This window comes from Octodon degus, unplaced genomic scaffold (assembly GCF_000260255.1).
Source record: "Octodon degus isolate 3935 unplaced genomic scaffold, OctDeg1.0 scaffold00127, whole genome shotgun sequence".
NCBI classification, from domain to species: Eukaryota; Metazoa; Chordata; class Mammalia; order Rodentia; family Octodontidae; genus Octodon; species Octodon degus.
Window position 1 is genome coordinate 5,269,568 of NW_004524703.1, and position 11,743 is coordinate 5,281,310.

The 11,743-nt window shown below is 37.7% G+C and overlaps 1 protein-coding gene across 1 annotated transcript in view; it reads right to left on the reverse strand.

Moving 5' to 3' along the window:
• Positions 1 to 11,743, reverse strand: part of Lyst (lysosomal trafficking regulator) — a 289,805-nt gene that overhangs the window by 134,311 nt on the left and 143,751 nt on the right. The window contains exons 23-26 of the mRNA XM_023700860.1: positions 5,675 to 6,299; positions 4,530 to 4,707; positions 2,920 to 3,089; positions 935 to 1,165 (exon numbers count right to left, since the gene is read on the reverse strand). Coding sequence (XP_023556628.1) covers positions 935 to 1,165; positions 2,920 to 3,089; positions 4,530 to 4,707; positions 5,675 to 6,299 — 1,204 coding nt within the window. The remainder of the gene's footprint in view (positions 1 to 934; positions 1,166 to 2,919; positions 3,090 to 4,529; positions 4,708 to 5,674; positions 6,300 to 11,743) is intronic.

An 11,743-nucleotide genomic window follows, 5' to 3' on the forward strand; every position in this document is an offset into this window, starting at 1 on the left:
TTTTTGTTGTTGTTTTGTTTTGTTTGAGTGCTGTGGCTTGAACTCAGGACCCTGTCCTTGCCAGGCAAACATTTATTCTACAGGCCTAATATTTTATATTTCTTTGTGTTTCTCATATGCGTAGATACAGACCCTAAATGTAACAGGTTCTGAATAAAATCTGAACCAAATTGAATACAAGGAGTCTTTCCTTGGCCTAGAGAATCACAAAAGATATGCTTTGTTCTTGCTGTAAAAATCTAGATAACATCTAATGCTTTGGTGCATCCAAAGATTTAGGATACTCTGTGTACCATAAGAGGAAACACCAAAGATACAGATCTTAAGTGAAAATCTAATCTCCTAATACATTTTTTAAAAAACTGTTATTTGTAGGGAAGATCTTTGCCTAAGTATTTTTGACTACCATAAATTAATTTATGGTTAACAGTGATTGAATATGACTATTATAAATTAATTTATGATAGTAAGTAGTGATAGAATGTACTAATAAGCATATTGAGTTTAAAACACAGGCTTGTGAAGTGAGACAGATTTAGTCTCAAGCTCCCTGCTGTTTACTAGCTGTGTAATATTCAGTGAACTATTTTACCCCTCTAATCCTGAATTTTCTATTCCAAATGGAGATTATAATTTTTATAAATACACTGTGGAAGCTTGGTAAATATCTTTGGCATATTATACTTATTCTATTTGTCTTTATGTTCTAGGTATCTGAAAAAATAAACACCTTCTTAACTAAACTTGGTTTAAAATGATTCAAATAAAAACAAACAAAACCTTGTACTCTCCAAGTTAATTTAATATAATAATGTAGAAAAGACATTCTTTGAGTATATTATGAAAAATTAAGATGATTTAAAGGAAGCTATTGTTAAAGTCTCCCTTTCTAAGGACTTATTAGATGTAATTTTAATTAATCATTCAAACTTACTTCTTTTCTAATCCATTCAGGGCTGCTACTGTGTTACATAACACATACAGTAGACCATTATCCAACAACATGTCTGCTACCTTAGAACAGGAATTTAAAATCTGGATCATAAGTAAAAGAGCATTATGTAAGAGTATGTTGTCATATAGGGAGGTTTCCATTAGTCCCAGGATAGGAATGGCAGACCACTTCTGAAAAAGTCCCATGGTTTTCACATCTTCCAGATCAAATCTATAATAAATAATAGTTAATAGCAATTAGAAGAAATTAGTTACAAAATAAGAATCAATGATTAAGACTATAGGCCATTTTGTTAACCACTTAATACTCCAAAAAATAAATTTGAGGAATAAAGATTCTTAGCCTTTTTTTTTTTTTTTTAAGAGTACACATCTTCTCCAAAAACAAAAATAGAGGCTGTTTCTAGAGTTCATCTCAAGATGTACAAGTGTTCAAAGGAATGATATGCACAATCTCAAAATGTTAACTAACTCATTTTGTGGGGCTTTTATATCCAAAGAACCTCTGTGTTAAGGCCTAAAAACAAGTGTATTTTATGTATTTGGTACAGGGTCTCACTATGCAGCTTGAACTCATAGTGATCCTCCTGTTTTCAGCCTCTCCAGCGCTGGGATTACAGGCTAGGACCATTCAGTGGCCAACTCAGCACACCCAGGGGTGGGGCCAGTGTGGCCTGTGGTGCTGGGGATCAAACCCTGGTCCCTGTGCAGGTGCCAAGGACCAAATCCCAGTCCCTGCAGTTGCCTAAGCAGGCACCTAGTCTGCTCAGCTATCTTACTGGCCCTTAATAAGCATATAGGAAAAGCATCTGTACTTTATTTATTTGAAAGATAGTGGGATAGTAAAAAGAGGGTTAGCATAAAGAAATGAATCTTGAGTTCTTGTCCCTATTTGCCTCTGTGATGTAGCAAAATTGTTTAAACTTCTTGTGCCTCATTTTTCTCGTGTGTCAAATATATATAATGATATCTGTGCTTCTTTTTACTCAAAGACTGTTGTGAGATTCAAATGAGATAATGCAGAATTGTTTTGGAGAAATCAAAAGTTGTATATAAGTATACAGTACCTCTGAAATTAACACAATAATGAATTAATACCTCAATGTCTGACACTGTCTGCCACAATCAATACATACTTCTCTATTACACTCATAAAGAGAATTAAGTGTTCTATCAAACCTTTGGACTGGGTGAAAAATACTCTTTCATTTTTGCACTTATTTTCTAATCTTTCAGCACTATACTGGGGTGAAGTCTCAGCAATCAGTAGGCCCAGGTCTTCCAGGGTGGAGCCCATTCTTCTCCCAGATGACCTGAGGGCTCCAAGAGGACTGGGGAGATCCTGAACAGATCACCTGTGTAATTTGGCTTTTTTGTTGTTTGTTTGTTTTTCTTTTCTTTTCATTTTAGGGAAGGGTCTACAGGGTGTCCAGGGTCTCACTACTAGATTGGATTCGTAGTGATCTGCCTGTTTATAGCCTCCCAAGAGCTGGGATTGCAGGCACGCACCACCACGCCCAGTCTCAATCGCTGTCTCAGCACTCTCCAGGGGCAGGGCTGGCACAGCAGGCCCAGGGATCAAACTCTGGCCCCTGTGCCTGCTTGCAGGCGCTTTAGTCTGCTGACCTATTTTGGCCGGCCCTTGTGTAATTTGTTATTGATAACAAATGGGACATCTTTCTTTTCTGGCAGCTTTCTCATATTAATACTAGATGGCAAGTTGTTATAATTTTCTTTCATTTGATGTAACACATTTTTAGTTTTCAGCCTATGAATGAAATACAAAATAAGACATATTGTAGAAAGACTATCATATGTAAAACAATAAATTGATTCACTTGGAAAATTACTTTTAAAAGATTTTTTTCTAAGGGTGACAAAATAATTGTGCTAAGAGTGAGTTCACTAAATTTTACATTTGAAACAAAGGATCCCCAATTATGGTGGAGTGAAAAACCCACTTACTCTTCATCAAGGCTAATACGTCGACCAAAGAACATTTCAATGAAGCATTCTAACAATTCCTGAGTTCCCCGATGAAGATACAACTGGTTGGCTAGCAAGGAAAAGCCACGATTCTTCAGAAATTTATCTTTTTGCTCCTTAGATGCTCTATTAAAATATGCATGTAATAGCTAAAGAAAAAGTTTAAGACAATTTAGATCATATGTTAAAGTGTGATATATGCAAGTCAGACAAGGTAGCATACTTGTATTTGTAAGTTATTAATAAATATAGAATATAGCACAAAGAGATGCCACCTCTACAAGAGAAGTAATTCTGACTACTGTGGAATGCTAGTGCTGATGCTGTCTTGAGGATCTTAATTCTGTGGTGATAAAGTCGGCATTCCCAGATGAGCACGACTATCTTAAGTACTCTGGCAGCTTTAGTTGAGTATAAGTGAAATATCTGTGCCTAACTGTGAAGAAAAAATTTCAGTGTACTATGTTTTTTTCAGGAAACTTTCTCACGTTAATATTAATCTATCTATCCTTAAACATCTATATCTAGACATTTTTGTGTCTATGGTCCTGGGGATTGAACCCAGAGCTCTGTGTATGCTAGACAAGTCCGTTACTACTGAACTACACTTTTGAATCTACCTCTAGACTTCCTACCAGATTATTTATACTGAGCACAGGCTGGAATTTCTAGCCTTCCTAGTTTCTTACATAAAATTATTTCTCAGCTAATTAATTTTCCTTTCAAACCCACTTCTTCCCTGATTCCACACCGAAATGGACCTTAGCACCATTCCTCTAAATTTCAAGGTAAAACTGACTTTTCTATTCCTGGTCGCCACATTCAATTATGAAGGTACCTCTCTTCCACTCCAACAAACGTCTCTGTGCATCTTTTTACTTTAATCCAATTTGGAAACCCCCTCTGGAATTATTTCTCTGGATATCAGCCTAGTCTGCCAATAGCTGTAGTCATTTTTCCCATTTCATAGTTACTAAGCTGGCCTGCTAAGAGAATACCTCTTGCTCTCCTTCAATCACTCCCTCACAGTAAGGACAAGTAGTAAGGACAGTAGTACCAAACACACATTCATTTACTGCCCAGCTTAGAAAAGATTCTGGGTGACATCTGAGTTGAAAGTTCAAGTAAATGTCTAAAACTTGATAATACACTGCAGGAGAGATTTCCAGTGAAACCACATGTTCCTGGTAAATCTTTGTGACACTATATGTTCAGATATGTGAATTTACTGGTAGATTTTTAAAAATATGAATCAATATATGGAGAACTTACAACTGGATAATACATACAAAATAAAAGGAAATGACAGATCATATATATTGATTCATTAATTGTAAGTATAAAATAAAGCATATATATGTATATATATATATATACACATATATATATCTTTAGAAGTTTGTCTTCTTTAACATATTTAAGTACATTAAAAATGGGTTTTTTGGACTGGAAATTGAACTTAAGACCTTGAGCTTGCCAAGCAGATGATTTGCCACTGAGCTATATTCCTGACCCACAAAAATTTAAAATACATGTATGTTTATGTTTATTTTTCTGAATTAAAACACTTGCATAGGATTTGTCCTTACTTTAATAACTCCTTGTTGTATGGCCGGTGATGGATGATTAACGAGGACTAAGAGTGTATCTGCTTGAATAAGCTTTTCCATTACATCTTCCAGCATAACATCAGGCAGGATGAGGAGAATACCACTTAAGAGTTCATATAATCCACAGCATATAGGTATCAAGCAGTCTTCAGTGACACTAAGACAGAGACCAAAAGAATCTTACTAACTGTGCCAGGGAGAAAACTACATGATGATTACCTCAGGATCTATGATGAATGGTAATTTTTACATGAAACAAGTACTCATAAGGTTTAAGGAATATTTCCTAATTTAACTGTGATTAACAAAATTACCCTCATTTTCCATTACTGGTATTTTTAAGCATTTAGTATACTAAATACTGTTTTAGTCTGAATCTATAATGTAGTCATTGCCACTTGAGCTATTTTAACACTTTAAATTTAAATTAATAGTTCCCCAGCTGCATTGATCATATTTCAAGTGCTCAGTAGACACATGGCTGGTGTCCTCTGTAGTGGACAGCATAGAGAAGCTATTCCAATCACTACAGAAAATTTCACAGAATAGTGCCACTTGAGATGCCACTAGAAACAAGAATCAGTCCAGGTACTTCCCTGAAATAAAGAATTCTTCACTAATAGCTTCAAGGAATTAAGCCACAAGAGTTTTTTTTGTTGTTGTTGGTTTGGTTTTTTTTTTTTTTTTTTTGGTATCTTAGGGACAGATCTACTGGGTGTTCAAGGTCTCACTACTAGATCAGATTCATAGTGATCCGCCTTTTTACAGCCTCCCAAGAGCTGGGATTACAGACTCCTGCCACCACACCCAGTCTCAATTGCTGACTTAGCACGTACCAGGGGCAGGGCCAGCATGGCAGGCCTGGGGATCTAATCCTCAACCCCTGCACATGCTTGCAGGTGCTTTAATCCACTGAGCTATTTAGATGAGATTTTTTGAGAACTATTTAGCCTTTGGTTGAATATGGAATTAATATTACCTAATATTAAAATGAGGAAAGAAAGCATGTTTCTGTTTGGTATTAACACAAAGTTGTATTTTAAGAAATGGCATAATGAAGACATTTCTAGAAGTGAAGAATCTTCAAAGAAGAAACAGAGAGAGCACACAAATTGCAGGAGTACCTGTGAGCACTTATAGCTCGGTTATAGTTGGGTTGGTAACCAAGAGAAAAGGCCAAGTTTTCCCAATCATCAGTATTCCTATCAACAAGACTGGGCCAGCGACTGACAGTTGAAGCTCCATTCTGCGAAGGAAAAGCTAGCCCCAGACTTGCAATTGTGCTGTGGCTTTGCTGGAATGAGGATAGACCCTTTAGGTTATCAGGTCTGCACAGGCAGGAGTCGTCCCCCAGACTGTCATCATCTGATCTGTGCTCTGCTTCCAACTCTTTATGATCTACTCTGCTCATGGAAAATCCCAGCATTCCTTTTGGGATGCCACTGGCAGAGGTCTGAGATGTAGGAACAGCATCTGCTTCACAAACGGCTTTGGCAGACTCACAGCTACTGATGAATGTATCTTCTTTGCTTGCTTGCAGCATGTCTGAACTCCCCAAAGGATTCTGTTTCTCTGCCTGGGTAGCAACATAAGTATCTACAATGTCTTGTAACTTGTCAATGCTACAACCCAAACTTCCAGTCAATTTTTGTGGCTGTGTTAGTGGTGAAGTAGGAAATGCTGGTAGACTTCTAGAACGTAGCATGTGGGCAGCCATACCTGGTGGAATAATATTGGAGAAACTGCCTCCTAGTAAAAGTAAAGAGAAATATACTACTTAAAAGTCTGTTAAATGGGACCATTTTTCTTCTATACCATAAGTCACAACCATACTAACAGCTTACCTACCTAGCATGTTCAGGAATTCATCTAGATTATTTTTCCTAGTAATTAACACTTAAATTTCTTTTTCTTTTTTCTTTTCTTTTTCTTTTTTTTTCAGAACCAGGGAATGAACTCAGGCCCTTGTGCTTGCCAGGGAAGTGCTTATTCCACTGAGCCATCTCCCCAGCCCCAACACTTAAATTTCTTAAATGCCAACACTATTTTTTTCTTTAACAATTGTTATTAAGATATTCAAAACTCTTGTCTTTTTCTGTCTCCTCAATAAATACACTACTGACACAGCATGACTCAAAGGCATTTTCTGTGGCAATGAAAATTAGTGAAGTGGAGCTAAACTTACTCAGGCCAGTAGTCACTAGATGCAGACTGATACAATGGAAAATGTCTAGGCTTTTTATTTAGACATGGCTGCTATATGACAGTTCTGCTGGTTCAGTGATTGTAGGTAAATTATTCAATTATATTCCATAAATGTTAGTTTCTGCCCATGTAAAATGAGAATTCAGAATCTCTACTGTGCAGAATTTTTTCAAAGATTAAGAGAGATTATATTTGTGATGCATCTAACATAGCATCTATTATATAACAGGTGCTCGATACACAGTAGTAGTTGTTACTACTAATAACAGCCCTAACTATTCTTTCCTCCATTTCTGTAGTCACTTTTAGAAAAAAAAATAGGTTTCGCTCTTCATGCTATAGATCTCCAGTTTATTGTTTCAATATTTTATGTAGGAGGAGACCAGAAAAATCACTCTTATTAAAACAGTGCAAGACAGCAGCATGAGCACTAGCACAGGATGATTAGGACCTTACATTCTCAAGCTCTAGCTTGCATCTCCTGAACCAGAATGTTAGCAGGGGAAGGAACCTGTGTTTTAACAAGCTCTCCAGATGCTTTCTGTGCACACTGAAGCCTGGGATGCAGTGATACAAAATAAATGTAAATTCTATAGGCATTGAGGCAATAAAACAACTCCATAGCCCAGATTTTGTTTTCTAATTGTTCTGGATTTTGGCTGGAGGGCTAGAGCTATCAAAAGATTTCTGTTTTTGTAAAAAAAACCTGGTAAAGATGGCAGTATGACTATATTTAAAAATGTTTCAGAGTAATGCATATGATTTTAAAAATACACATTTCCTATAGAATTTCAAATAAAATTAATTAAAACATTGCCTTAGGTATTATACTAAAAGACCATAAAATGTGATAAAGAAAATTAAAACACTTTGGAAAGTAAACAAAACTAAGATATATTCCTAAGTATCCAATTCTATCTTCCTGTATCTATATTTTGCCTGCACTACTCATTAATTATATGGAGCTAGAGAAAAAGATTAGCTGAACTGACAATAAAAGCAATGTTGCAGGGCTAGGAGATAGCTCAGAGGCTTAAGTGCCTTCCTGGCAAGCACAAGGACCCAGGTTCAAAACCCAGTACTGTATACTATGCTGACCACTGAAACTGTAAGTGGTGGAGCAAGCCTGTAATTCCAGTGCTGGGGAGGCTGAGACAGGGTGATTACTACAAATCTGAGCTGCACAGCAAGACCCTGTACCAAATAAATAAATTAATAAATCTTAAAAAAAAAAAGCAATGTTGCACAATGGAAGAGAATTTATACACTAGGTAACTTGCATTAATTTTCTAGGAAAGAAGAGATATGGTAGTTTGTTAAGTAATTAGGGACATGCGTTAGGTGGGCAGAGAGACCAGACCACAGAGACCAGAGAAAGGGCTTGCACATGCCCTTGCCAGGAGCAGTAATCAGTGTCTGAAGCAGCAGCAAGGAGCCAGAAGTTGAGCTCTAGAGAATACCAACAGAGGTCCAGTCATAGCCTCCACACCCAGAGGCCAAGATCAGCTCCATACCCAGCACAATTCCCACAGCAAACTTGGCTGGAGTACACAGCACGTTTCTGGTATCTGATTTGGACACCATCACTGAACTGTGAACACCAGAGGTATTTTACTACTTTTATTCTCCCTTATGATTTGCTTTCCTTTTCCTGTCTGGTTTGATTTCAACTTGTTTTGTATTTTGTGGTTAGTTTTATGTTGGAGCTTTTTGTTTCTTTTTTCTCCTCTTTTTCTGGGCTCCTTTTTCCTTCTCTTTCTTCTTTTTTGCAGTGTTTAGGTTTCTTACCTTTTTTTGCTTGTTTATTTTCCTCTATGGATCCTTTCTTTCCTTTATTACCTTTTGAATTTATACTTTGAAGTGAATATTGTCTCTTCCTTTTCTGATTATTCCTTCCATTCTCTTTCGTTCTTACCCTCCTGTGTCCTCCAGTTTTCCAAAACACAGGTGATCTTTACTTGATCCCCAGCTTTGTTTCTACTATATTTGATCTCATTCATCACTTTTTCCTCTCTTCCACCCATATTAACCTCTCTGCCCCTTTTTCCTATTAAGGGGAAAACAACTGCATACAAGTACATGGTATATGTTTAATTTTGTGATATAACTTTAGTGTTTGCTCCTGTGGTTGGAGGTGTCAGGTTGATGGTTATGATAATTTGTCAGTAGTTAAGCTGTATTCAAAAATATTGTTGTTGCTAACTGTACTACTTTAGACAGGATGTCATGATATAATCAGTTTTTCACTCTTGTAAGATAACACTGTGATAGTATGGTGTCATAATCCTCACCACAGTCTAATACCAAAGGACTGGGTGCTGAGCCAAATAGTAACTTTGCATTGTTTACAAATTAGGAAAGTAGTTTCCTGAGATAGCTATAAAGAACCACCTACATAGAGGATATCACTGAAGAACAGACAGCAATTAGGAAAATCTCTATACTAGTGATAAGGCTATCTACCATAAGAAGTTGGCAAGTATCCAAGCAGAAAACAAAATAAGAATAAGAAAATAGAAAATGACAAGACACAGATGCAAAATGCAACTCTAGACCTCTAGGGAATCTAAGACAAGTCTGGAGCATAGTAACATACATGAAATTGGAAGTCAAATACTAGAACTTTCTGGGGCTGGGGAGATGGCTCAGTGGAATAAGCACTTCCCTGGCAAGTGCAAGGGCCTGAGTTCAATCCCCAGTTCCTAAAAAAAAAATACTAGAACTTTCTGAAAGCAACATAAATGAAAAAAACAAGTGGAAAAAGGTGATAGACTTTTCCACCTTAGAAAAGATAGACTAATTCCTCAGGTACAAAAATAAATGATACTTAAAAATCAAAGATATTAGAGAACACATTAGCTTAATAAAATTTTGGAAACAACAAATACCTAACATAGGAAAGACATGGAATCCATGAAACAAATCCAAACAGAAATTCAAGAGATTAAAACCTCCATGGAAAGTATATACAACAGATTCAATGGAGAATAGAATTATTAGTTCTTGAAGACAGAACTGCAGCTGGTGATCAAGAAAAAAAGATATCTTAAAAATAGCAAGAGACCATGAAAAAATCAACTCAACAGCCTCAAGTGAAGAAAAGAAGAAGAAAGTAAGATTGACTTGAGTTAGTGAGAAATCTGGAGACAGCAGAAATGCCATAAAAAAAACTCTTCACAGAAATAATAGCAGAAAACTTCCCAAGCACAAATAAAAAATCTGACATACAAATAAATGAAGTATATGTACTCTAAATAGCAATGAATAAAATAAAATTATAACAAGACACATAAAAATCAAATTTCCAGAAATTCAGTACAAGAACAAAATATAACAGCAGTTAGAGAAAAGAAACTAATCATCTATAAAGGAAAACCATCAGAGTCACAGCAGACTTCTCAACACAAATCCTCAAATGAAGAGGAACTTGGGAGTGAAATATTTCAAGCCCTCCAACCTAGATTGATGGACCCAGCAAAACTATCTTTCAAAATAAATGGAGAAATAAGATAGTTCCAAGACAAAGAACATCTGAGGAAATTCATGATCACCAAACCAGCTCTTCAGAAAGCATATATTTGAAAGAAAAATGAAGACCACAACCACAGAAAGAAGCCACCAAGCAGGGCATGCAATTAAACAGAGGGGAAAGACAGGGAGCCAACAACAGGAAAATAACATGGAAAAAATAAGCTAAAACATATCAGTTGTAACCATCAATGTAAATAGTTTCAACACAGCAATCAAAAGAAACACACTGGTAGAATGGATTAAGAAGCAAAATCAAACAATTGTATTCAAGAACACAATATACTCATAGGCAGAAAGCTAAAGAACAGGTGTGGGAGAGCTTCCTGCTGCCCTGAGCCAGCGGGACCTACTACTGGTCCCAGCCCAGGCACAGCGTGGGTGAGACCCTCTTCCACCCACCTGGGATGCCCCCCCACCACTCCGCAGCACCTCCCCCAACCCGCCTGCCCAGTAGGAATTTCTGCCGCATTCCAGGAACCCCCAGACCCAGTCCTAGCCCAGGCCCAGTGAATGTGTGGGAGAGCTTCTGGCTACCCTGCACCAGCGAGACCAATTACTGGTCCAAACCCAGGTGCAGTGCAGGTGAGACCCTCTTCCACCCCCTTGGGACGCTCCCCACCACTCCGCAGCACCTCCCCCACCCCACCCGCCCAGTAGGAATTTCTGTCACTTTCCGGGAACCCGCAGTCCAAGTCCTAGCCCAGGCCCGGTGAGTGCGTGGGGGAGCTGCCTCTCCCCTCTTCTCCACCTTGTCCCCTCCAGGCTCAGCTCAGGCCTGGCATACAGGCCTGGGGTATAACCCTGCAGCTGCAATCCCTGTAGAGAGTGTAGAGGATAAAACCACACAGCTAGTCCAGGAGCAGAAAATCTTGCCAGAGGGCACAACAGGTTCACCTCCAAGGACAGCAGCAGGAAGGAGCTGAGCATAGCAGCCAGGCCCAAGCCAGGCACACCTGGATAAATCCAAACTTTGTAGATCTGCACCTGAACTTCAGTAAGTTCTAAGGTTATAACTACAACGAAGATATACAACAAAGGTTAGAAGACAGCGCTACACAAAATGACGAGAAGAAATAAAATGCAACCTCAGAACCCAACCCCACCCATAACAAATGCAGAGGACACTAACACAGAACAAATTGGGAATCACACAGCTGAAAGCAATGAATCAATGGCTTCTGAAATAAAAAAAAACAGCTACAGGAAGGTATAGAGGAACTCAGATTGGAAATAAAGAAATCCCTGAATTAATAACATCTGCAGTAAAGAATCAAAATGCAGAAATATATGGAGGAAACCCAATGCCCACCCAGAACAAGTGAGGAGGATACTAGCTCGGCTCAAATACGTGAATTAATAGCGTTGATAGTAAATAAGCAACAGCAGAAAGTTACAGAGGAACTCACAGCGCAATTCTTTTCTGAAATAAAAAAAAGAATTCTCAGAACTCATAGCAT